The following is a 25,072-nucleotide window of genomic DNA, read 5'->3' as shown; positions in this document are numbered from 1 at the left end:
ATGTTCATCAGGGATATTGGCCTATAATTTTTTTTCTTGGAGTGTCCTTGTCTGGCTTGATCTTTACTATTGGCTTCCTAGTCTCTATTTCATTTATTTCCACTCTCATCTTTGTTATTTCCTTCTTTCTACTAACTTTGAGATTTGTTCTTTTTCTGGGGTCTTAGTGTGTAAAGTTACATTGTTATTTTAGGTTTTTCTTTTTTCTTAGTGTAGAAGTTTATTGTTACACACTTTCCTCTTAGAACTGCTTTTGCTGCATTCCATAAGTATTGATATGTGGTATTTTCATTTTCATTTGTTTCAAGTATTTTTTAATTGGAAAGTGTACTTTACTCATTTATTTTTTGAAATTTTTATAGTTGACACACAAAGTGAGATTAATTTCAGGTGTTCAACGCAGTGATTCAGCTTCTTTATAGGATATTCTATACTCACCACGAGTGTAGCTACCATCTGTCAGCATACAATACTATTACAATACCATTGACTATATTCACTATGCTGTGCCTTTTATTCTTATGACTTATTCATTCCATAACTGGAAGCCTGTATTTCCCACTCCCCTTCACCCATTTTGCCCATCCTTCCACCCCCATTCCCTCTGGCAACCATCACTCTGTTCTCTGTATTTATAGGTCTGATTCTACCTTATTTTTGCTTGTTTGTTTGTTTTATTCCACATGAGTGAAATTATATGGTATTTGTCTTTCTCAGTCTGAGTTATTTCACTTAGCATAATACCCTCTAGGTCCATCCATGTAGTTGCAAATGGCACAATCTTATCCTTTTTTACGGCTATGTAACATTCATATGTGTGTGTGTATGTGTGTGTGTATACATCATATCTTATCCATTCAACTATTGATGGGCACTTAGACTGCTGCCATATCTTGGCTATTGTAAATAATGCTATAGTAAACATAGAGGTGAGTATATCTTTTTGAATTAGTGTTTTCATTTTCTTTGGGTAAATACCCGGTAGTGGAATTACTGGATCATGTGGTATTTCCATCTTTAATTGTTTGAAAAACCCCCATACTATTTTCCACAGTGGCTGTACCAATTTACATTCCCACCAACAGCGTGTGAAAGTTCCTTTTCCTCTACATCCTCACCAACATTTGTTATTTCTTGTTTGTTATTTCTTGTTATTTCATGATTAGTGATGTTGAGCATCTTTTCATGTGTCTGCTGGACAACTGTATGTCTTCTTGGAAAAATGTCTGTTTAGATCCTCTGCCCATTTTCAAAATTTATTTGAGAAAGAGAGCAGGAGAGGGGCAGAGAGAGAGGGAGACAGAAGATCTGAAGTGGCTCTGTGCTGACAACAGACAGCCCAATTCAGGACTTGAACTCACGAGCCATGAGATCATGACCTGAACTAAAGTTAGGCTTTAACTGACTAAGCCACCCAGTTGTCCTCCCCTTCCCATTAAAAAAAAAAAAATTAATGTTTATTAATTTTTTGAGAGAGAGAGACAGAGCGTGAGTGGGGGAGGGGCAGAGAGCGAGGGAGACACAGAATCTGAAGCAGGCTCCAGGCTCTGAGCTGTCAGCACGGAGCCCAATGAGGGGCTCAAACTCATGACCCTGAGATCATGACCTGAGCTAAAATCAAGAGTCAGATACTTAACTGACTGAGCCACTGGGGCGTAAACAAGTGCTATGTATTTTCTAAATTCCATTGTGATTTCTTCTTTGGCCTAGGATCTAGCCATTATGGTCACATAATGTAGCCTTAATAATTCTTATTCTTTGATACTCAAGGAAACCTTTCTGGGTAAAATTATGGGCAATTAAAAAATGTTTTGTTTTTGAAAAGAATGTATGTTATTTAACTGATTTGTTATTTTATGTGGCCTTTAAAATTTTTTTTTTTCAACGTTTATTTATTTTTGGGACAGAGAGAGACAGAGCATGAACGGGGGAGGGGCAGAGAGAGAGGGAGACACAGAATCGGAAACAGGCTCCAGGCTCCGAGCCATCAGCCCAGAGCCCGACACGGGGCTTGAACTCACGGACCGCGAGATCGTGACCTGGTTGAAGTCGGACACTCAACCGACTGTGCCACCCAGGCGCCCCTTTATGTGGCCTTTAGATAAAAACTGTTAATTGTATTATTCTAATTTATTTTTGTCTATTTGCCTATACATTATGGATTGTTTTAAAATATTCCATGATTTTTACACTTTCTCATTTTTTTTCTTATAATTCTGGTGGTTTTGATTTCTCTATTATGAAGGTACATTATCAGATGTTTTCAAATTCATGAATTTAGTCATTCCATTGAATTAATTTTTTTCTATTGAATCATTTTTTTTTAATGATTAAGTGGTACTAACTTTATATCTAGTAATTCTTTTGTCCTCAGATTTCTATAATTTTGAAAATACATATTCCGGCCTTTTTTTCAGCCTGTTTTAGCTAGTTTATTTATCTTTTCATTTTCTCTGCATCGCTAGGTTTTAGTTATGTCTCATATATAGTATGCATTTATCTATTTTTCTGACAATCTTACAGTTTCTTTTCTTACTGGTGAAGTTAGTCTACTCAAATTTATTATGATTATGGCATGTTTTTTCACATCTAAGATGTCTGTGATTATAAGATACATCATTATTTTATGTACATATGTTGAGTCTCCATTAGATGCTTAAAAGGTCATAATTATCTGTCTCTTCAATCATTCTTTTTGTGTTTATATAAGACCTGCTTTATATCTAATGCCTAATACTTCCCTTTAAACTAGAACACAGTACCTTTAAAATAGTCTTACATGTGGAACTCATAGAGTACTCAATTGGTACAGTCCTGTCTTAACATTTTTTGACTACTATCAAGTTTAGGTACCACTTTTCTGTTTTGGACTGGTTAATTAGTTTTTCTACATGCACAAATCATTGTAAATGACAATTAACTGTAACATGTAACGTTGCCAGCAATGTAGAAGACTCAACGGAAGTGAAGACAGACATCGGGGCTAGGTTTGTACCTGTATAGGCAGTGACAACTCTCCACTGCTGTGTGGTCAACAGCAACTGTAAGATGTCTTCAGTTATAAGATGCATTCAAATTTCAGAGATAATATAATATGAAAAAATGTGTGGCTAAAAATTGATATTAAATTGGTATTTATTTCTTTCATCACATTTTATATTTTCTCTGCCTTTTAAAAAAACTGTTCTTTTCCTATCTTCTTTTTTTTCTATTTTTGCCTATCTTCCTATTTTTAGGTCTTTTTAAAATTCTTTTTTCCCTTATAGATTTTGAAGTTATCAATTTTATTTCTATTATTGTAGAGGTTGCCTGTAAACTTTCAGTACACTCTCTTGATTTAATAAACTATGAAGCTAATCATTGTCTCCTTGTTTCTCTTGAATAAATACATGGCATTACGACCCTGTAACTCTAGTCATCATGTTCCTGTTTTGTTCGTTATTTTTGTTCATGTTTTTAGTGCACCTTATTCTAGATTGATAATTATTTTCTCCCAGCATATGAATATATGATATTATACGAATAATGATATTATTAGATGTCTTCCTACTGCCTTGTTGCTGTTAGGTCTGCTGTCACTTCATCTGTCTTTTGTATGTAATCTAATCTTTTCTATCGAGTTTGTTAGAACTTTGTCTTTAATGTTTTGCAGTTTTGACTATGGTGGGCTGGAGTGCAGATTTATTATCTTGTGGACTTGCAATTCTTAAATCAGAGGATTCATGACTTTTATCGGTATTTGAAAGTTATCAGATATTATTTATTCAGAAGTGCCTGGCCTCTGTTCTCTCTATTCTCTATTTCTGGAGCTTTTTAGAAAATTGTGTTACTGTCACATATTTCCTTGATGTTTCATAATCTCTTCTTCATATCTTATATCTCTATTTCCTGTGTGGGAAATTCTTATAATATATCATAAAATTATTTATCATATTATATGATTATATAATTATATAATCATATATAGAATATATATATAATTATATAAATTATATATCATAAAACTAATATATCATAAAATAACCAGCACTCTAGAACCTCTAACATCTCTTCCCTCCCTTGTATTAGTAACACTAGTCTACACTATTTATGGTTTTAATTATACTGTTTTTTATTACAGTGTACGTGTGTATCCCTAAACAAATATAATTTGTGGGTTTTAAATTTATATAAATATAATCATAAGTATGCATTCTGTTTTATGTTTTTTTTTTCTACTTACCATTATATCTAAGATATATTTCTATTACTTCAGTATATGTATTTCACTCATTTTTTTTCTACGATGTGTTTCATGCTATGACTATAGTACAGTGTGTTACACATTCTAATGAAGATAGATGTGCAGGTAGTTTCCAGTATTTGACTATTCCAAATTCAAACTTACTCCCAGATTTCATCTTGGAGTTCAAATGTATTCCTTGTTCTTGGTCACTGGCTCTTATAGCTCTCTGATGCTTTCTGAATTACAATCAATTTGTTCATTTTTTCATAAAATATTTTGCATTGTTTCTTATGCTACTGATACTTTGTGTCTGTTATCATTTCAAGCAGATAATTGAGCTATATGGGAGGTCTGCGTTTCTTGGGATCTATGCCTTTTGTTTATTTTCTTTACTATTTTGTAGTGTTGGATCATTTCCTCATCTGTAGCCATGCTTTATTGCTGGAGGTCATGGGAGTCCAGTGTGTCCCTTGAAGATTTGTTTCTTTTGCTTCTGCAAGGTTCTCTGGGTTACCATTTGACTTCAAGTCCCCTGTACCATACAATTGTGTGAATTTGAGCCTCAAATTCCTGAAGGCAACTTTGGCAGAATAAATTATCAGGAAAGACTGTACTTTGCCTCACACTCATGGTCTAGGCCAAAATAAGGTGGGGTTTTTTGTTTTTCTTTCTGTGTTTGTCGTTGGTGAATTCCCTTTCTTCTTTTATTCTTTCCCTCTCCTTCCTCTACCTCCTTCCCTCCCTTCCTTTCTCCCCACTTTCTCCCCTTCCCCCATCTCCCTATTTCTTTCGCTCTCTTTTTTTAATGTTTCACACTAATACAAGACATAGCACTTTAAAAATTCTGACTTTATGTGGCCATCTTAACTTCAAATGTGCCTCTTACAGACCCAGGGACTTGTCTTTTTCCCAAGAGAGCTTTAACACTAATGTCCTTGTTTATCCAGAGTGGGCAGCCTTTCTACCTAGCCTAGAACATTAAGGCTCCCTGTGGTTTTTAGATTTCTCTTTATTTTTGACTTCCTTATTGTTTATTTATTTCACCAGATGAACTCTTCATTTATAAGAAAGTTTGATTATTATATTCAGCATCCTATTTATTTTATACAAGGTTTTTGGTTTATCTAGTGTGCTACTTTATTGACATTTTTTATCAGACTTCATCATATTTTAATTTTTCTAGTTGCCTTCTGTGTAAACCTGGTTGCCAATGTCAGAAGCTCAAATGTATTAAACAAAGGGGATTTTTTTAAACTCTTATCACTGAGAAGTGTAGGGCTTTTTCTGGCTTCAGGTATGGATAGTATAGGGCTTAAGCAATGTCCACAGAGCCCTTTCTCGCTTCCTACCTTAACCTCACTTTTATCAGTGTTGGATTTGACTTTTCAGACTTTATTTTCAGTTTAACTGAGGAAGGTAATTTCTAGGGTTTGGTATCCTTACATCTGATGGTCTACTTGTATTACATTGCATTTTAGTGTCAAATCTTAGGGAGTAACTTTTTACCTAGTTGGGGCATGTTGCTCTTTCTGAACTGGTTGCTGTGGCCAGTGGGTTTGTACATCCCAATTAGCCAGGCTTGGCCATGTGCCCAACTCTGAGATGTAAGGGCGGGAGTACTGTGTGAAGCAATCCTACTAGATCCACGTGGGTAGTGGGAGGTTTGGTTCCTCAAGGGAAAAACCAGATAGACTTCCTAGTGAATAGAAAAAAGTGCTAGGAGGGCAGATATTCTATATGTGCAAGATGCATTTTTAGCAGCTCATCAGAGCTCTCATCAGAAATTTATTTTTGTTTATTTATTTATTTTGAGAGAGAGGGGGGAAAAAGAGCAAAAGCAGGGGAAGGGCAAAGAGAGGGGGAGAGAGAGAAAAGCCCAACCAGGCTCCTCACTGTCAGTGCAGAGCCCCATGCAGGGCTCGAACCCATGAACCCTGAGATCATGACCTGAGCCAAAAACCAAGTGTTGGGCGCTTAACTGACTGAGCCACCTAGTGCCCCTTTAAGGGGCGCCTGGGTGGCGCAGTCGGTTAAGCCTCCGACTTCAGCCAGGTCACGATCTCGCGGTCAGTGAGTTCGAGCCCCGCGTCGGGCTCTGGGCTGATGGCTCAGAGCCTGGAGCCTGTTTCCGATTCTGTGTCTCCCTCTCTCTCTGCCCCTCCCCCATTCATGCTATGTCTCTCTCTGTCCCAAAAATAAACGTTGAAAAAAAAATTAAAAAAAAATATTTTTAAGTTTATTCATTTATCTCAACAGAAATTTAAATGGAGGTGTGAGACTGCTCTACTGTCAACACTGTCACTGTCGATGATTGAGCATTCTTTTCAAACCCTAATAGATTAATCAGCAGTAATCTAACAAGCAAGAGCCCTTTTCCTCCATCATCAAGTCCTACCAATTTCGCTTTCTGAAATCTCTGAAATCTATGTACCATTGATAGTCTAGTCCAAGCTGTAGTCCTCTTTTCTGTGATCAATCAAAATTAAATCCTTACTGATGGGTCCAGTGTCTACTCTGGTGCCCCTTCAGTCTGTTCTCCACGCTGTAGTGTAGTGATATGCTCAGAATGCATGTCTAATTATGTGTTTTCTATCCTCCACCTATACCTCAAGTTTTTAAAACCTTTCATTAGGCAGAAGTTATTAACCAGATTTGCATCTGGCCCAACATCACTTCTCAAACTGTCCTGGCTCAATAATTCCCTTTTGTATAGATTCAATTATGCATCCTCTTATTACTATCTACCTCCCCCTTTTTACATTTATTATACTTAAAGTTTTGCACTTGTGCTTGAGTATTTGATGAATGTCCGATTTCTCCATTAGACTATAAAAGCACATACCATGTCTGTTTTCCATTATCTTTTAATTTTTTAATTACAAATGTTTAATCTTTTAATACCAACTAGAATGTGGTTTAGCTTACAGTAGAAAATAAATATTTGTTTCATTCATTAATTGATGGATTACCAAAAAGAGACCTCCATGGTAACTAGGACAATTTATTTGTTCAACATCCATCTCCAAGAGCTTTCTAGTCCATTGATTTTGGATTTAGGCCTTCCAATATAATCTGACTTGGAAGTTTATGGAGAATATTATGTAGCTATCAGATGACAAGTGTGGGATGTTTCGAATATAGGTCAACATATAGTTATGTTCCTGTGAATAATGTGAAAGGGAGATGCAGACTTTAAGTGGTAGGGCTATACTGACTGAAATCAGCAAGGAGTAGCCCATTGCAGCTTTCCCAGAGCCAGCGTTGTACTAAGTGGACCGGGATTAGGACAGGGCTGTTTCTCCCCAGGCTGGGGCACCGCACTAGTAAAAATAGTCTGCTGTAGGGTGGGAAGAAAGGCTTTTCTTATTTCTTCTATAACAGGACTGGACCCCTTCTTCTGTACATACTCTCTTTTGTTTTTTCTTGCTTTAGATATGGATAATCCATTCCTCTTGCATGGGTGAAAGTGGAATGAATTTACATACATCAAGGCGAAAAGAGAGTTTTACTTGATCTAGACAAGTTTAATTTTTTTTTGCTACTGTAAAGAGGTCTGGGTTCATAATTTGTATCCAGTATCAACTAACATTGAAGTAATAGTTTCTTCAAATGGTTGGTAACGTTTCTGATGTTAAAAATTTTGGAGAGTGGTTAAAAAAATGTGCATAAGTTGACTCTACTGTAAAGTAGAATTGACATATTTTAGTAAATTTGTGTTTTGTTTTGTTTGTTTGTTTTGCATCTATCATGTGAAATAAAAGAAAGTCCATGGAGTAGGAGAAATTTTAGAAGTAGTCATAAGAGGACAGTGTTTGATAAACATACTGAAAATTTACCTGAAGAATTTTATCTTGTTCTCCATTTGTTAGGTGCTGATATTTAATCATATCAAATACTAGCTTCACCATCTTTCCTTTCACTTTCCTTTAAACATAATACTGACACTTAACACAATGCCTTGCAAATCCTAGCCTCATGGTAAAGAAGTACTGGTTGAATGAATGAAGGAATGCATGGATGAAGAATGAATGGATGAATGGCAAGTTTCTAGACTTTTATAGCATAAATAAATATACAAGTCAACATACCAAGATTTGAAAAACATAATTTTTTAAATAATTTAGATAACGGAGATGAAAGGATCGATTGGATCTAAAAATTTGAACAGTGGAATTTTCAGAAGTTGAATTGCTATATCTAAAATACAAATGGCAAATAATAAGATAAAATGAAATTGAAATGCACATAATTATGAGATACACATTCTTTAATGTAGGAATGATGGATTGCCAGGGTCAGAAGATGATTTTTAAAAGAGTTTATTCTCATTATCACTTGATTTATTTTAGAATTTTGCCACATAGAAATTGTTCTGAACTTTTTAGTTAAGATGCATATGTTTTTCTTTCTGAATTATCATAGATTTTAATTTAGTAACATTGAATCAGTGGATTTTAATATGTATCATTTACTGGGTTTAATGCTGTACATCTAGAAAATATTTTCCCCTACATTTGGATCTGTGTGATTAATATCTGTTGTTTTCCATGATTGAATATTTGAATATGGTTTATGGCAAAGTGTGGGCTCTGGCATCAGATAGATTTGAGTTTCAATCCCCAATCTGATACTTCTCAGCAAATTATTCAACTTTTGAACCTTAGTCGGATCTTGTGTAACATGGAGATAATACCTACCATAAGAAGTTCTTGGGAGGATGCAATAAGTGAATATATGTGAAGTGCTTAGCTCAGTGTCTGCTATATAGTAGGTGTTCGGTAATTGTGAACAGCCAATTCTCACCACCCCCCTTGTGTTTTGTTCTGCAGCTTTCCCCACAAATAAACCAGATAAAGATGCAAGACATGTAATAAAAGTGGTGAGTATTGCTCTTAAATTTGTATTTCACTTTTTTCTTTTCTGCTTTTTTCCTGGTATCTTTGTAAAACTGTTTCTTAGCTTTTCTAATTTTACTTATCGATAAATATAGTATTATGGTATATTTTCACATTCTTAAAATGTAAAGATTGGAGAACTTTGTTCTTCTGTGTTGACATTTATCATCTTTGTATCCTATCTAGCTATCTCTCCTCTTATTTCTTCCCTTCCTTCCTTTCTACTCTAGATGGTAAGGTCCTTAAAGGCGAGGATGAGGTTTTATTTCTGTTTGTATCCCCTATGCCTAACACAATGGATGAAATGTAGTAGACACTTAATAAAGGTATCATGTATGAATGAACCCCAGGGTAGTTTACAGTATATCTACCCTGATGTCCATGTTGGTAGATGCTGAATATCTTTGTATGTGTGTATATCCAGTTGTCAGTATTTTTAGCAGGTTCTTTCCATAAGAAGACTACTTTCATGTGTAAGATTGCATAGACAGCATTACAGGTGTTAAATTTAAACATGAGATTCTCCAAGTTTAGTGCTTTCTGAGCTTTTTAATGGAAATTTGATGCCTCTATTTTATAGTAAATTATTCAAGCACTATTATATATTACCAATGTGTACTCATATTTTCACAGTTGAAATACCAAATCTATCTTTAAGATTTTTTTCCTAATAAAATTAATTGTTCTTATCTTTTATAGGAATATCAGGAAAATGGCCCATTATTTTCAGAACTTAAATTTTATCAAAGAGCTGCAAAAAAGGACTATAGTAAGTAAATTTAGCAAAGCAAGCTACTTCTGTATAGTTTGCTGAAGTGAGTGTTAATATATTTCTCTTTTCTGGCCTTCTGGAAAATTATTTTCAATCACGAATTTTATTGTAAAATGATACAATTAGTTATTATATAAAAATAAGATAGATGGTATATAAATGTTGATATTACATACATCATGAGTTATATATTTCAAATCAAAGTTGTTTCCACTACTTTACATACAATATTAGGTTGTTGGTCTAAGCTACTAAGTGTTCTTTAAGTGTAAAAGATAGTAGAATGAAATCATAATTTTTAATAGAAAACCATGTGGAGTCAAAGGTAATAAAGAAAATATATTAAAATGGGCAGCAGATATATAAACAAAAAGAATGGCCATAGAATGGATTAGTGTAAGGTGTATGGAAATGATTAACATTGAAATGATTTAGAACATTTAGAAGCTAAAACTTTTAGAACTTTTAGAAGCTAAAAGTGTTAGAAACTTGAATGTTGGAAAATCAATTGGAGCTGGAAATCACATGTGAGAACCACCAGTTAGAGGAATTTAATGAGAAATGAATGTGAGCAGAGCTGAGGAATAAGTGAAACATTTTATAAATACAGTAGAATATAGATGGACAAAGTAAAACTTAAAGGAAGTTGATATGAATAAAAGTGATATAGTCAAGATCCTCTACATTATGCTTAAGAAAAAGAATAATGAGTCTAGACTCAATAATTAACTTTGATTTCCTTAATAAAACCTAAATGTTATGAAAGTAGTCTTTACTAACTGCTTAAACTATGTCAGGGTGACAAATAGAATCCATTAAACATTGACTATCTATCGTAGAGCTGTCTTACACATTAAACATATATGGTAGAAAAGTGGAAAATAAACTACCTGATGATTTCAGTGGATTTGACTTTTTTAGACTAAATTTAGTCAAAAAAGTTTCTGTATAACAATTTCATAGTAAATGATTTTTCTGCCCAATTTCTATTTTTTCAACCACCATGGCTTTAGATTTTTAAGTAATGGAAAAGAAAAAGCCATCTCTCTACTGATTCTTTGGTAGTTAACATATGTTATATTTTATTTTATTTTAATTTTTTGAGCATATGTTATGTTTTGGAATTTAACATATAAGGGAATGAATTTTTTTTTCATGAATAGAAAGATTTGAGTATATGATAGCAGTGCATTTTATGACCATGACTACTTCTGTTTTGGTTATAATTGATTTAATTTAAAATTTCTGTATATGTTTTTATGTTAATTATGGTGATAGAATTTAAAAGCCACTGGATAGATAGATATTAGATTATTTAAAACATTTTCCAGGAAGTCTAATTTCTACTTAGGTTAGCTAGATAAGTTTTAGGATCTATGTAAAAGTGAGAAATAACATTTCTAAAATTAAATAACTTTTTTCCTGTTAAATTTGTCTTTGTAGTCAAAAACTGGATAGAACTCAAACAACTTGATTATTTAGGAATTCCTATGTTTTATGGATCCGGTATTACTGAATTCAAGGGAAGAAGGTAAAATGCAATTATTATAATCAAGTGTTGTTCTATGACTGTTTCTTACGTGGTCTAATACCTGTTGCTATGTAACTAATTACCTAATTCATAGTGATTTATAACAACAGACTAATATCATCTTAGTTTCCATGATCAGTTTCTATAACTGGGTTACCAGCTCGGGACTTGTGAGGATGTAGTTAGCTGCCTGCTGGGTTACAGTCATCTCCGTACTTGACTGGGGAAGGATCTCTTTTCAAGGTCACTGCTGTAGCTATTGGCAAGCCTCACTTTCCCATCATGTAGGTCTCTCCATAGGCTGCCTCAATGTTATAAAGACATGGTGGCTGGCTTTCCCTAGAGGAAGTAATAGGAACAGAGAGAGAGAGAGAGAGGGAGAAAGAGAGCATATGCGCGCGCGCGCGCACACACACACACACACACACACACACACACACACACACACGAGCATGCATCCAAGAAGAAAGCCAAAGCCTTTTTATAATTGAAACTGTTTTATCAAAATTTTATTTAACTTCTAGTTAGTTAATATAGAGGGTAATATTAGTTTCAGGAGTAGAATGTAGGGATTCATCACTTACATACAATACCCAGTGCAAATCGTAACAAGTGCCCTCCTTAATCTCCATCACCCATTTAGTCCATCCCTCACCCATGCCTCTCCAACAACCCTCAGTTTGTTCCTTATAGTTAAGAGTCTTCTGGTTTGCTCCCTTCTCTTTTTGCCCCCTTCCCCTATGTTCATCTGTTTTGTCTCTTAAATTCCGCATATGGTATTTGTCTTTCTTTGACTGACTTATTTAAAATCTTATAGTAATATCACATCATTTGCACTGTAGTCTCTTTGCTAGAGGCAAGTCACTAAGTCTACTTCATATGTAAGAGGAGATTCAATTAAACTTCATCTCTTGAGAAGAGGCACAAGAAAAAATTTGTGGAAATATTTTTAAAATCACCACATATGGCTAGTCATCACATATAAATAACTGAGTAGTGGTTTTTAAAGAAGAAAAAAATTCGGGGCACCTGGGTGCCTCAATTGATTAAGCATCCGACTTTAGCTCAGGTCATGATCTCGCGGTTTGTGAGTTGGAGCCCCGTATCCGGCTCTGTGCTGACAGCTCAGAACATGGAGCCTGCTTCAGATTCTGTGTCTTCTTCTCTCTCTCTGCCCCTCCCTTGTTCACATTCTGTCTCTATCTCTCAAAAATAAACATTAAAAAAAATTAAAAAAGAAAAAAAATTCTATTTGTTAGGTATCCCATTTGGTCCTTTCAATAGCTTTTAAAATAGTGATGTTTTCTTTCCTAAGTGAGAAAATAGGCTCAGTGTTCAGTGCTTTGTTCAAATGGTCTTCAAATGCTATCACTAAAAAATGAACAAACAGTAATCTGGAAACAAAGTAAAGGGCTGTTAATAGAGGACTGAGTGACTGAGTAGATCATGGTATATCCATATCATGTACTATTATGCAGCCCATAAAAGGAATCAATTACAGCTATACCAGTTGAGGGGTGCATAGGTGGCTTGGTGATGAAGCGTCCGACTCTTGATTTTGGCTCAGGTCATGACCTGAGTTCATGGGATCGAGCACTGTGTTGGGCTTCATGCTGTGAGCACGCAGAGCCCACTTGGGATTCTCTCTCTCTGCCTCTCCCCATCCCTTCCCACCCCGAATAAACAGACATTAAAAAGAGAGCTAATGCAGTTGATTTGGAAGGATTTCAGTGAGCTATTAATGAAAAAAAGTATGATGCAGAAAAGTGCATATAATAAGATCACATTTTTGTAAAACAAGGACAAAAATTCTTCTATGTCTGTGTTCATGTGTGTATACATAGATCAATAAAGAATAGGGGCTGGTGTGGATCTGTTAAGGGAAGACAAGAAGGGGTGGAGGTGCCAAACAGAAAGGAAGTACATTTTTTTAAAAAGTCATATTTGTATGTGTATGGAGAAAGTAATTATGATTTATAAGCTCAAGAAGCAAATATAAATAAAAATTTCTGTCCAAACAAATAATTTGTTCAAGGTCACACAGTGAGAAGGTGATGGAGTCAAAATGAATCAAACTCAGGACTCTTTAATTTATTTATTTATTGTTTTTTTTTTTAAACTTTTTTTTTTAAATTTTTTTTTCAACGTTTTATTTATTTTTGGGACAGAGAGAGACAGAGCATGAACGGGGGAGGGGCAGAGAGAGAGGGAGACACAGAATCGGAAACAGGCTCCAGGCTCTGAGCCATCAGCCCAGAGCCTGACGCGGGGCTCGAACTCACGGAGCGCGAGATCGTGACCTGGCTGAAGTCGGACGCTTAACCGACTGCGCCACCCAGGCGCCCCAGGACTCTTTAATTTAGAAAGAGTATTCTCTTTTCATGGTCTAAGAGTGAGTATGAATGTTTCAGCACAACATTCTCTTCTTCTAGAAAACTAACTGCAAAGTAAATACTGACTAGTATTCTTCTGTAAAAGAACAGCAAGATTATTAACGTACACTCATTCTTTAATGGTTCAGGTTGCAGTATTCTTCATTGTTAGGTTGAGGGTATTTTTCCTTGTTTCAAATTCATAAATAGGCAGTTTCAAGCATTGCTATCTTAAGATCTCTTTTTGACGTCTCCTTCTTATAGTTACAGATTTATGGTAATGGAAAGACTAGGAATAGATTTACAGAAGATCTCAGACCAGAATGGTACTTTTAAAAAGTCAACTGTCCTGCAGCTAGGTATCCGAATGGTAAGAAGGAATGACTTATTTCACATGCCTCATTTTCAGATTATTTACTTGTTACAATACGCAAATCGTTGCCCTTTGTGGAATTATCAGAGAATGAAGGATTATTGCCCTAGAAATGTCAGTTATTTAGAGTAGAGGCTATTTTGGTGAAATTGATAACAGTGGGCTCTGTAAGTGACAGAATGTGCTGTGTTTGGCACTACAAACTCAATTAGGCATTGGTTCTACAGTCTGATTTTTTTTCCCCCTCACAGCTTTGTTTTACATATCAGAACAAGCTTGCATTGCTATAAGAATAACCTCTCTTTTGTCAGTTGTATTTATAACAATGCAAACTATGGCAAAATATATTATTTTCCATACTAAACATGTGACAGTATGGGGCGCTGTGCAGTTTTTATTATGAGTTTGGGATGGTGGCAGTAATTAGTATGGCAATGAATAATATATACTTTGCCAAATAAGAAGCAATGAAATCTTAATAGCACCCATGCACACATTTTGTTTATATCACATATTTGTCTTATCTTGTTTGTGTTGGGTTTGCCCAAGCTCCATTTTATTTTTTCCATTTTAAATAGAATGAAACTACTCATGCCAGGTTGGGATGTGGCAAATAGAACTCGCTAATTTTCCCGTTCATCCATTCATCCGTTTAGCCAGCCAGCAAATGTTTATTGAGCACTGGGTGAAGGTAATATGCAAGGCTCAAGGGCTTTAAAGATGAAGCTCAGGTTTTTTTCCTATTACTGTCCAGAGGGAGAATGCCTTTCTCTGAGCTCATGGACATGGTGTTTTGTTCTGGGGTCTCCAAAACTTGATTTATAATCATTGCTTGGGTGAGGAATTCCTGAGTGGGCTTCATGATTATTGTACAGTGTATCTCGGATTTTTTCCTCCTTGCACAGTGTGATTTGGCCACCAGGCTGTCGGGAACATAGGTATCGGCATTGTTGAATCTCGGTCCCCTTTCATCAGAAGTTTAATTAAAACACTTGATATTTGAGGATCGTGTTGTTCAACTTTTTTTCCAGGATAAGTGACCAGTTCATGTGATATTTGAGAATAGGCAAACACATAATTGTATAATATGTCACTTTGTTATTGTTAGTGAGAAAAAATACATGTTATTCTATATTCAAAATGTTCAAGTTGACCATGAGTTTGAAATAGACATTAGTATAACCTTATATATTTCTTTTCATAGTTGGATGTTCTGGAATATATACATGAAAATGAATATGTTCATGGTGATATAAAAGCAGCAAATCTACTATTAGGTTATAGAAATCCAGATCGGGTAAGTACAGTATTAAGCTTTTGCTTTCAGTAAGGATCCTCAAAGTATCATACTGAGACATTCAAAAATCAAACTCCTAACCCAGGAGAGTTTATAAATGAGGATTAACATGATGAATGTTGTGATTTATCTTACCTTGCTTATCTCATTTAATGCACTAAACTGATAAGTAATTAGGATGAGGACACTGAGACTCAGAGGGGTTAATTTGTTAATGGACATATAGTAAAATTGCTGAAATTTGACCTTCAGAGTGAATATAAAGAACTATCAAAATTCAGTGGGAGAAGGGATGGATTTGTGCAGAGAAAAAAAAAATTAAAAGTCATATTAGCTCCCCTTTCACTGTATAAACACTTAAGTCTTAAAACAGAGCAGCTTTTCCAGTGAAACTTTCTCTAATGATGGAAATATTCTATATGATACTGTCCAGTATGGTAGCCATGAGCCACGTGTGGCTATCCAGCACCTGAAACATGGGTAGTGTACCATCAAATGCTGATGAGGATGGAGAATGTCAGGAACTCCCATTCATTGCTGCTGGAAATTCAAAATGATATGGCCACTGTGGCAGACAGTTTGGCGTTTTCTTTAAAAGCTGAACATATTCGTAACATATGATCTGCAATTACACTGCTTGGTATTTACCCAAAGGAGTTGAAAACTTATATCCACACAAAAACCTACACACACATGTTTATAGCAGCTTTATTCATAGTTGCCAAAACTTGAAGCAATGAAGATGTCCTTTAATAGGTGAATGGATAAATCAACTGTGGTATATCCAAATAAGGCAATATTACTCAATGTTAAAAGAAGTGAGCAGTCAAGACATGAAAAGACATGGAGGAACCTTAAATGCATTTTACTAAGTGAAAATCTATATAATTCCAACTTTACAAGGTTTTGGACAAGGAGAAACTATGGAGACACTAAAAAGATCAGTGATTGCTAGGGCTTAGAGGGAAGGGAGTGATGAATAGGCAGAGCACAGAAGATTTTTAGGGAAGTGAAACTGTTCTGTAAGATACTACAATGGTGGATATATGTTGCTACACATTTGTCAAAACTCATAGAATGTTCAACACCAAAAGTGAGCCCTATTGCAAACTATAGACTTTTAGTTATAATGATGTGTTGCTGTGTAAGGAATGTAAGTTCATCCATTGTAACAGATGTAATACTCTGGTATGGGATTGAGACTGTCTGGGGGAGGGGCAGTGGGTATATGAGAACTCACTGTACTTTCCATTCAGTTTTACCTGAATTGCTCTAAATTTGCCAAAATTGAGTATAAATTAACTGCTTTAAAAAAAAAGAATCTCGGGGCGCCTGGGTGGCGCAGTCGGTTAAGCGTCCGACTTCAGCCAGGTCATGATCTCGCGGTCCGTGAGTTCGAGCCCCGCGTCAGGCTCTGGGCTGATGGCTCAGAGCCTGGAGCCTGTTTCCGATTCTGTGTCTCCCTCTCTCTCTGCCCCTCCCCCGTTCATGCTCTGACTCTCTCTGTCCCAAAAATAAATAAACGTTGAAAAAAAAAATTTAAAAAAAAGAATCTCTAAAAAATGTGGCTAGTGTGACTGAGGAACTGAATTTTAAATTTAACTTAATTATTAATTAATTTTTTATTTTACCTTGCTTTCTCTCCCCCACCCCCAGCTTTCTTGAGGTAGGATTGTCAAAACAATGCATATGTTTAGGTTGTATAACATGATTTTTTAAAGGTGTACAAAGTGATGATGTATATGTTGTGAAGTGATTGCCATCATCAATTTAATTAATGCATTTGTTTCATATAGCTACTGTTTTGTTTGCTTTTGTGGTAAGACCACTTAAGATCTACTCTTGGCAAATTTGAAGTACATAGCATTATTAGCTGTTGTCTCCATGCTGTATGTTAGAGCCCTAGAACTTATTCATCTTTTTGACCAACATCTCCCTATTTCCTCCACACACCCCCCACCACCACCCCCAGCCCCTGGCAACCACTTTTCTACTTGCTGGTTCAGTAAGTTTTACTGTTTTACAATGCCACGTATAAGTGAGATAATACAGTCTTTCTGTGTCTGACTTAATGTCCTCCAGGTTCATCCATGGTGTCACAAATGCCATATTTCGTTTTATGGCTGAATAATTCTGTTGCATGTGTATACCGCATTTTCTTTATTCATTCATCCATCCATTAGTGAACACTAAGGTTATTTACTTATTTTGGCTGTTGTGAAAAATGCTGCAGTAACACGAGAGTGCACATATCTCCTTAAGATAATGATTTATTTTCCTTTTGGTATATACCCAGAAGTTGGATTGCTGGATCATATGATAGTTGCATTCAGAGGAACTGCTTGACTATTTTGCATAAAGACTATACAGTACACAAGGGTTCCCTTCTCTTCACACCCTCCCCACTGGTTATCACTGGTTATCACTGGATAACACTGGTTATCTCTTGTCTTTTTCATAACAGCCATCTTAACAGGTATTGAGTGATGTCTCATTGTGGTTTTGGTGTTCATTTCCCTGATGATAATATTGAGCGCCTTTTCTTACAACTGTTGGGCATGTGTATGCCTTCTTTGGAAAAATGTCTGTGCAGGTCCTTTGTATATTTTTCAGTTGGCTTATTTTCTTGCTAGTGAGTTGTATGAGTTCTTCTATATTTTGGATATTAACCCTTTATCATATCTATGGTTTGCAAATATTTTCTCCAGTTTGGTAGTTTGCCTTTTTATTTTGTTGGTGACTTCCTTTGCTGTGTGGAATCTTTTTGGTTTGAGGTAGTTCTACTTGTTTATTTTTGTCTTCATTGCCTATGCTTTTAGTGTCAGTTGAAAGAATCATTGCCGTGACCCATGTTCATGGATCGCAAGAACTAATATTGTTAAAATGTCCATACTACCCAACACAATCTACAGATTCACTGCAATCCCTATCAAAATTCCAATGGCATTTTTCATAGAAACAGAAAAGAGAATCCTAATGTTCGTATGGGACCACAAAAGACCGTGAGTAGCCAAAGCAATCTTGAGAACAAAGTTGGAAGCATCATACTTCCTGATTTCGAATATATGACAATGTTATAGTATAAAAACAGTATACTATTGGCATAAAAACAGTGGACCAAAACAGAGAGCTCAGAAATAAACTCACACAGATACAACGAACTAATCTTTGACAAGGGTACCAGTAATATACAATGGGGAAGGGATAGTCTCTTTAATAAATAATGGTGGGCAACTGGATAGCTACATGCAAAAGAATGAAACTGGACTCTTATCTTATACCACACATAAAAATTAACTCAGAATGGATTAAAGACTTAAATGTAAGGCCTGAAACCATAAAACCAGAAGAAAACACAGGAAGATAGCTTAAATTAATTTAAATTTCAATAACTACGTGTGGCCGGTAGCCACTGTATCAGACAAAAGAGATTTAACATTTTTTAAATTGACTCTATAAAAAATTTAAAAAGTCATAGTTGAATATTTACCTGAACTCTGAGGAGGAGGAAAAAATTTTTTAAATAATGGTACTAAAGAACAAATCCTAGAAAATATTGAGAAATTTCCAACTTTAAGATGTCTACGTTTAAAAAGTTGAAAAAATGAAAGAAATGACAAAATGGAAAGTAGAATTATGACAGATATTTGAGGAGATGTATCAAACTCAAAAAAATTAATAAGAAAAACACTAAATATTTTCTTAAAACAATGACTAAAAGGAATTAACAGAACAGAGAAGAAATACAGCTGTCAGAAATGGATAAACAATAGTTCACCATCACTAAAAAGAAGAGAGATGCAGAGGTAACATTTTCAAAGAACGTATCAGATTGGAAAAGCCTGAAATAATAATCTGATGATATCGAGCTGATGAAGTGCAGGCACTTGTAGACCGCCAGTGGGAATGTAAATTAAATGGGGGTAGAAGAAGAAATTAAGTTAATGGAAGGGCAATTTGGCAATGTATATTAAAATCCTGTAAACGTCTGCATACTTTTTTAAGGTTAGGTTTTGTGAAGTATAATTTACAAACAGTAAAATTCACCCTTTTAACTGTACAGCTTGATGTGTTTTGACACATGTATATCATATAACCATGCAATCATGATACAGAATGTTCCTATCATCCTCACACTTTCTGTCCTTCCCCCACGCCTGCTTAGTTCCCTTCTCTCACTCCCCTAACCGCTGGTGATGATTTCTGCCCCCATAGTTTTTGCATGTTTAAGGAATGTCATATAAAAATGGAATTATAGGATATATACCCTTGTGTCTGGCTTCCTTCACCGAGAATGATGTTTGGGAGATTTACCTGGGCTGTAGTTGTTAGTAGTTGATTCTTCTTTAATGATAGGTAGTATTCCATGGAAAACTACCACAGGGTATCTGTTTACCTGTTGGAGATTTGTGTCTTTTCCAGTTTGGGGGCAATTATTAGTAAAGTTGCTATAAGCATTCACATAAAGTTATGTAGGTATATGTTTTAACAACTTCTGGGTAAATAGGAGTGGGATTTCTGGATTATATGGAAGTATATGTTTAATTTAAAAGAAGCAGCCAAACTGTCTTCCAGAGCAGTTGTACCATTGTTATACATTCCCACCAGTGATGTGTAGTTCTCCACATCTTGCCACACTTGGTTTCATTAGTTTCTAAAATTTTAGCCATTATGGTAAATGTGGTGTCATATCTAGTAGTCTTAATGTGCATCAGTTATGTAATGACTGATGATACGGAGCATGTTTCATGTATATATTTGCCACTCTTTTATCTTCTTTGGTGAATTATATGCTCCCATTTTTAAATCAGATTTGTCTTAAGAGAGCTTTATTTTTTAAGGATAGGAACATTTTGTCAGATACTTGTTTGCAGATGCTTTCTACATCTGTAGCTTATCTTTTCATTTTCTTATCAGTGTCTTTCAGAAAGCAGTTGTTTTTAATTATAATGAGGCCCAGTTTATGATTTTTTTTTTCTTTTTATGATTTGTGCTACTTCTGTCCTAAGCTAGGATCATAAAATGTTTTCTCATAAGTTTTCTTCAAGGGGTTTTATACAACTCTTATATTTAGATTCCTGATCTGTTTCAAGTTTGTATTTGGTGCCAGGTAAGGATCAAGGCTCTTTTCTAGGGGGAGGGTGGACATACATATGGGACATACATATGTATGTATACATACATACATATGATGTTGAAGTGAACCCCAGTGAATTGCTTTCAGCTCCTCTGTCAAAATTATTGACCATCTATGAATGGGTCTATTTCTGGATTCTCTGTTACAGTATCATACAGTCATTATCACAGTTCATGGTCTGGAAAGTAGGAAGAGTCTTCCAACTCTGTTCTTTTCTTCAAAATTATTTTGACTTTTCTGGCTACTTTGCAATTCCTTTTGTAATATTTTAGAATCAGTTTGTCAATTTCTGTCCCAAAACCTGCAAGGATTTTGATTGAGATTGTGAGTTTTTATAGCTAGTACATTTCTTGCTTTTATAGCTAGTAATATTACTTGTTCAACTTTGTCTAATATTAATATAACCACACCTCTTTCTTTTGATTAATGTTTACATTATATAGCTTCTCCCTTCTTTTAATCTAATCAATCTCTAATTTCTTCGAGACAGTATGTTCATTTTGAGGCTATTTTTTAAGCTTTGCTAAAATGAGTCTATAGTAGCCTTTACTTCTGTGGATAGTTTATTCCTGGTTCTATGCTGTGAAGTTCTGTGATTTCTAATGGAATTCCGTGTGAGGACTTAACTCTGGTTGGTCAGAACTCAACTCCCAGCTCTTTGTGAACCCTGGGAGTTCTTCTTCTTCCTACTCCTATTGGTTGTTGGCTCCACCTTTTATACTACAGGTAAGGAGATACTTAGGCAGATTTTTCTGGAACTTCCTCCCCTCCTGCCCCTGCCCCTACCCCTACCCCTACCCCCATGTAGCTCCCTCTTCTCTTCTTCTAAACTCCTCTTTGCAATTTCAGGCTCTTTGGGAGCCTCACTGAATTCAATGACTGTCGTCAGGATGCTGTACTGCTGTTAGGATTTCCCTTCCTGTTCTTGAGTTTGGAATTGTCACCAGGCAGAAAGCTGGGGCATCTGTGGGACTCAACTAATCTTTTTTTCCCTCATTTTCTCAAGGATCTCAGTCATATGCTGCCTATTTAATATCCAAAACATTTGTATCTTTCATTTTATGCAGTTTCCCCCAGGCAGTGGCAGTGTAAATCCAGTCACTGTATTCCTTTTTTGCCAAAAGCAAAAAGGGCTAGTTTTATTGTTTTATTATTTTTTTAATATGAAATTTGTTATCAAATTGGTTTCCATACAACACCCAGTGCTCATCCCAACAGGTGCCCTCCTCAATGCCCATCACCCACCCCCCCTCCCTCCCACCCCCTCCATCAACCCTCAGTTTATTCTCAGTTTTTAAGAGTCTCTTATGGTTTGGTTCTCTCCCTTTCTAACTTTTTTTTTTTCCTTCCCCTCCCCCATGGTCTTCTGTTAAGTTTCTCAGGATCCACATAAGAGTGACAACATATGGTATCTGTCTTTCTCTGTATGACTTATTTCACTTAGCATAACATGCTCCAGTTCCATCCACATTGCTACAAAAGGCCATATTTCATTCTTTCTCATTACCAAGTAGTATTCCATTGTGTATATAAACCACAATTTCTTATCCATTCATCAGTTGATGGACATTTAGGCTCTTTGCATAATTTGGCTATTGTTGAAAGTACTGCTATAAACACTGGGGTACAGGTGCCCCTATGCATCAGCACTCCTGTATCCCTTGGGTAAATTCCTAGCAGTGCTATTGCTAGGTCATAGGGTAGATCTATTTTTAATTTTTTGAGGAACCTCCACACTGTTTTCCAGAGTGGCTGCACCAGTTTGCATTCTCATCAACAATGCAAGAGGGTTCCCATTTCTCCACATCTTCTCCAGCATCTATAGTCTCCTAATTTGTTCATTTTAGCCATTCTGACTGGCATGAGGTGATATCTGAGTGTGGTTTTGGTTTGTATTTCCCTGATGAGGAGTGACATTGAGCATCTTTTCATGTGCCTGTTGGCCATCTGGATGTCTTCTTTAGAGAAGTTCTATTCATGTTAATAGAAGTTCTTCTACTCATGTTTTCTGCCCATTTCTTCACTGGATTATTTGTTTTTCGGGTGTGGAATTTGGTGAGTTCTTTATAGATTTTGGATACTAGAAAAAGGGCTAGTTTTAAATAATTTGTGTGTGTGTACGTGAAATGTCTGCTCATGTCTTTTGCCTGTTTCTCTTTTTTTTGTTTTTTTATTCCCTCTCTTTTGAAGAGTTCTTTAAATATATAAGCCCATCATCTATTACAGATTTTATAAGTATGTTCTTTCAATTTGCCTTCTGTCCTTTGATTATATTTGTGATGTTTTATTGCCACATAGAAGGTGAAACTTTATTTTTAATGCGGTCAAATTATTAATTTTTTATTTACTATGGGTATTCAAGCATGATTAAAAACCTTGCTCCACAGAGAGATTTTATATGAATTTAATTGTATATTTTCATTTTTTACATTTAAATCTCTTATTAATTTAGAGTTTATTCTTTTACATGAGAAGAAGTGTTGACTCAGTGTTGTCATTTTCTAAATGATTTTCTAGTTTTTCCAATGCTATTTTTTTTTTTTTTTTTTTTTTTTTTTTGCTTCAGGGCACCTGGGTGGCTCAGATGGTTGAGTGTCTGACTTGATTTCGACTCAGGTCATGATCTCACGGTTCTTGAGTTTGTGCCCCACATTGGGCTCTGTGCTGGCAGTGTGGGGCCTGCTTGGGATTCTCTCTTTCTCCCTCTCTCTCTGCCTCTCTCCTGCTTGCGCTGTCTCTTGCTCTCAAAACAAACTTGAAAAATTTTTTTTTTTGCCTTCAGTGATATTAGATGCCACCTTTATCATATACTAAACTTCCATATGTACTTGAGTTCGTTTCTGTACTTTCTACTGAATCCTTCTGGTTTGTCTAATTATGTTTAATTATAATACTAGTGCATTAATATCTGAGGCTTTATAACATAATTTAATATCTGATGAGGCTTTGTGCCTTGTAGCTTTCTTTTTCAGTATTACTCTAGATATTTATAGTTTCTATATTATTTTGTTTAGCTTCATTTAAAAAATACATGTTGGCTGGGGTGCCTGAGTGGCTCAGTCGGTTAACCGTCTGACTTTGGCTCAGGTCATGATCTCGTGGTTCGTGAGTTCGAGCCCTGCGTCAGGTTCTGGGCTGACAGCTCGGAGCCTGGAACCTGCTTCAGATTCTCTTCAGAGTGCCTGCGGCTTGCACTCTGTCTCTTGCATTGTCTCAAAAATAAATAAACGTTAAAAAAAAAAAAAATACATGTTGGCATTTTTATTGGCATTTTGTTAAATTTTTAAATTAACTTGGGGAAGACCTGACATTTTTATGATGTATAGATGCTTTTCAACAGCAAGGAATGATTTTGTATTTCATCAGTATTACATTTATTATCTCTTGAGTATTTAAAAAAAAATTTTTTTTTAATGTTTATTTATTTTTGAGAGAGAGAGAGAGAGAGAGAGAGAGAGAGACAGACAGTGAGTGGGGGAGGCGCAGAGAGAGAGGGAGACACAGAATCCGAAGCAGGCTCCAGGCTCCAAGCTTCCAGCACAGAGCCCGATGTGGGGCTCAAACTCACAAACTGCGAGATCATGACCTGAGCCGAAGTTGGAAGCTTAACCGACTGAGCCACCCAGGTGTCCCTCTTGAGTATTTTAATTTTCCTCATATTAAGTTTTTTATATTTCTTGCTACCCTTATTCTTAAAGATTAAACCACTTTTGTTGGTATTGTCACTGCTATTTTACTCTACTATTTTATCTTCTAAGTAATTATTGTTTGTGTATATGTGCATTGTTGATTTCTATATATTCATTTTATATCCTATTAATTTATTGACTTTGAGGTAGTTTTAGTAGTGATTATCTAGGGTTTTCTTAGGAAGCATTTCAGACACAAGTAGATATAGTTGTCTTTCGGTTCTTGTATCTCTGATTTCTTTTATCTAATTAATTGTATTGCTAGTATATCCAGTATGTAGTAAATAGTAGTGAAAGTAGTGATTATCCTTGCTTCTTCCTGATCTTAATGGAAATGCCTGAAGTTTACCCCATTAAATATGATGCTGGCTTTAGGACTAAGGTGTGCCTACGTATACGTATGTGAGTGTGTGCATGTGTGTGTCCTTATAGTCATATCAAGGAAATCACCATCAATTCCTATGTTCTCGAGTGGATTTTTTGATTTTATGGGATGGGTATTGAATTTCATCAAAGATTTACTTAGTGTGTATGGAAATAATTACACATTTTTCTCAGATCAATTAATATGGTGTGATATATCACTGTGTTTCTAATATTGAATCAACCTTACTTTCCAGGAATAAATCCCACTTTGTTATAGTACATTATTTATTTAATATGGTGTTGAGGTATGTTCACTAATATTTTATGTAGTATTTTCATATAGGTATTTGTAAGTGATGTTGATCTGTAATTTTCTATTTTTGTACTATTTTTTTTATCAGATTTAGGTATCAAC

At 35.4% G+C, this 25,072-nt stretch overlaps 1 protein-coding gene across 7 annotated transcripts in view; it reads left to right on the top strand.

The window, feature by feature from the left end:
* The window catches only part of VRK2 (VRK serine/threonine kinase 2), a 105,680-nt gene that overhangs the window by 19,899 nt on the left and 60,709 nt on the right, over positions 1-25,072 (top strand). For 5 of the 7 annotated variants that reach the window (XM_086701050.1, XM_086701054.1, XM_086701049.1 and 2 more), the window contains exons 3-7: positions 9,055-9,104; positions 9,820-9,889; positions 11,336-11,423; positions 14,060-14,165; positions 15,373-15,465. In XM_086701050.1, the coding sequence (XP_086557176.1) occupies positions 9,055-9,104; positions 9,820-9,889; positions 11,336-11,423; positions 14,060-14,165; positions 15,373-15,465 (407 nt within the window). The other 2 variants (XM_086701052.1, XM_086701056.1) reach the window with 2 other exon arrangements.

This window comes from Puma concolor, chromosome A3, assembly GCF_028749965.1.
Source record: "Puma concolor isolate L17-30 chromosome A3, mPumCon1.1.hap2, whole genome shotgun sequence".
Taxonomy (NCBI): domain Eukaryota; kingdom Metazoa; phylum Chordata; class Mammalia; order Carnivora; family Felidae; genus Puma; species Puma concolor.
This window is presented reverse-complemented; position numbering and strand designations above follow the sequence as displayed.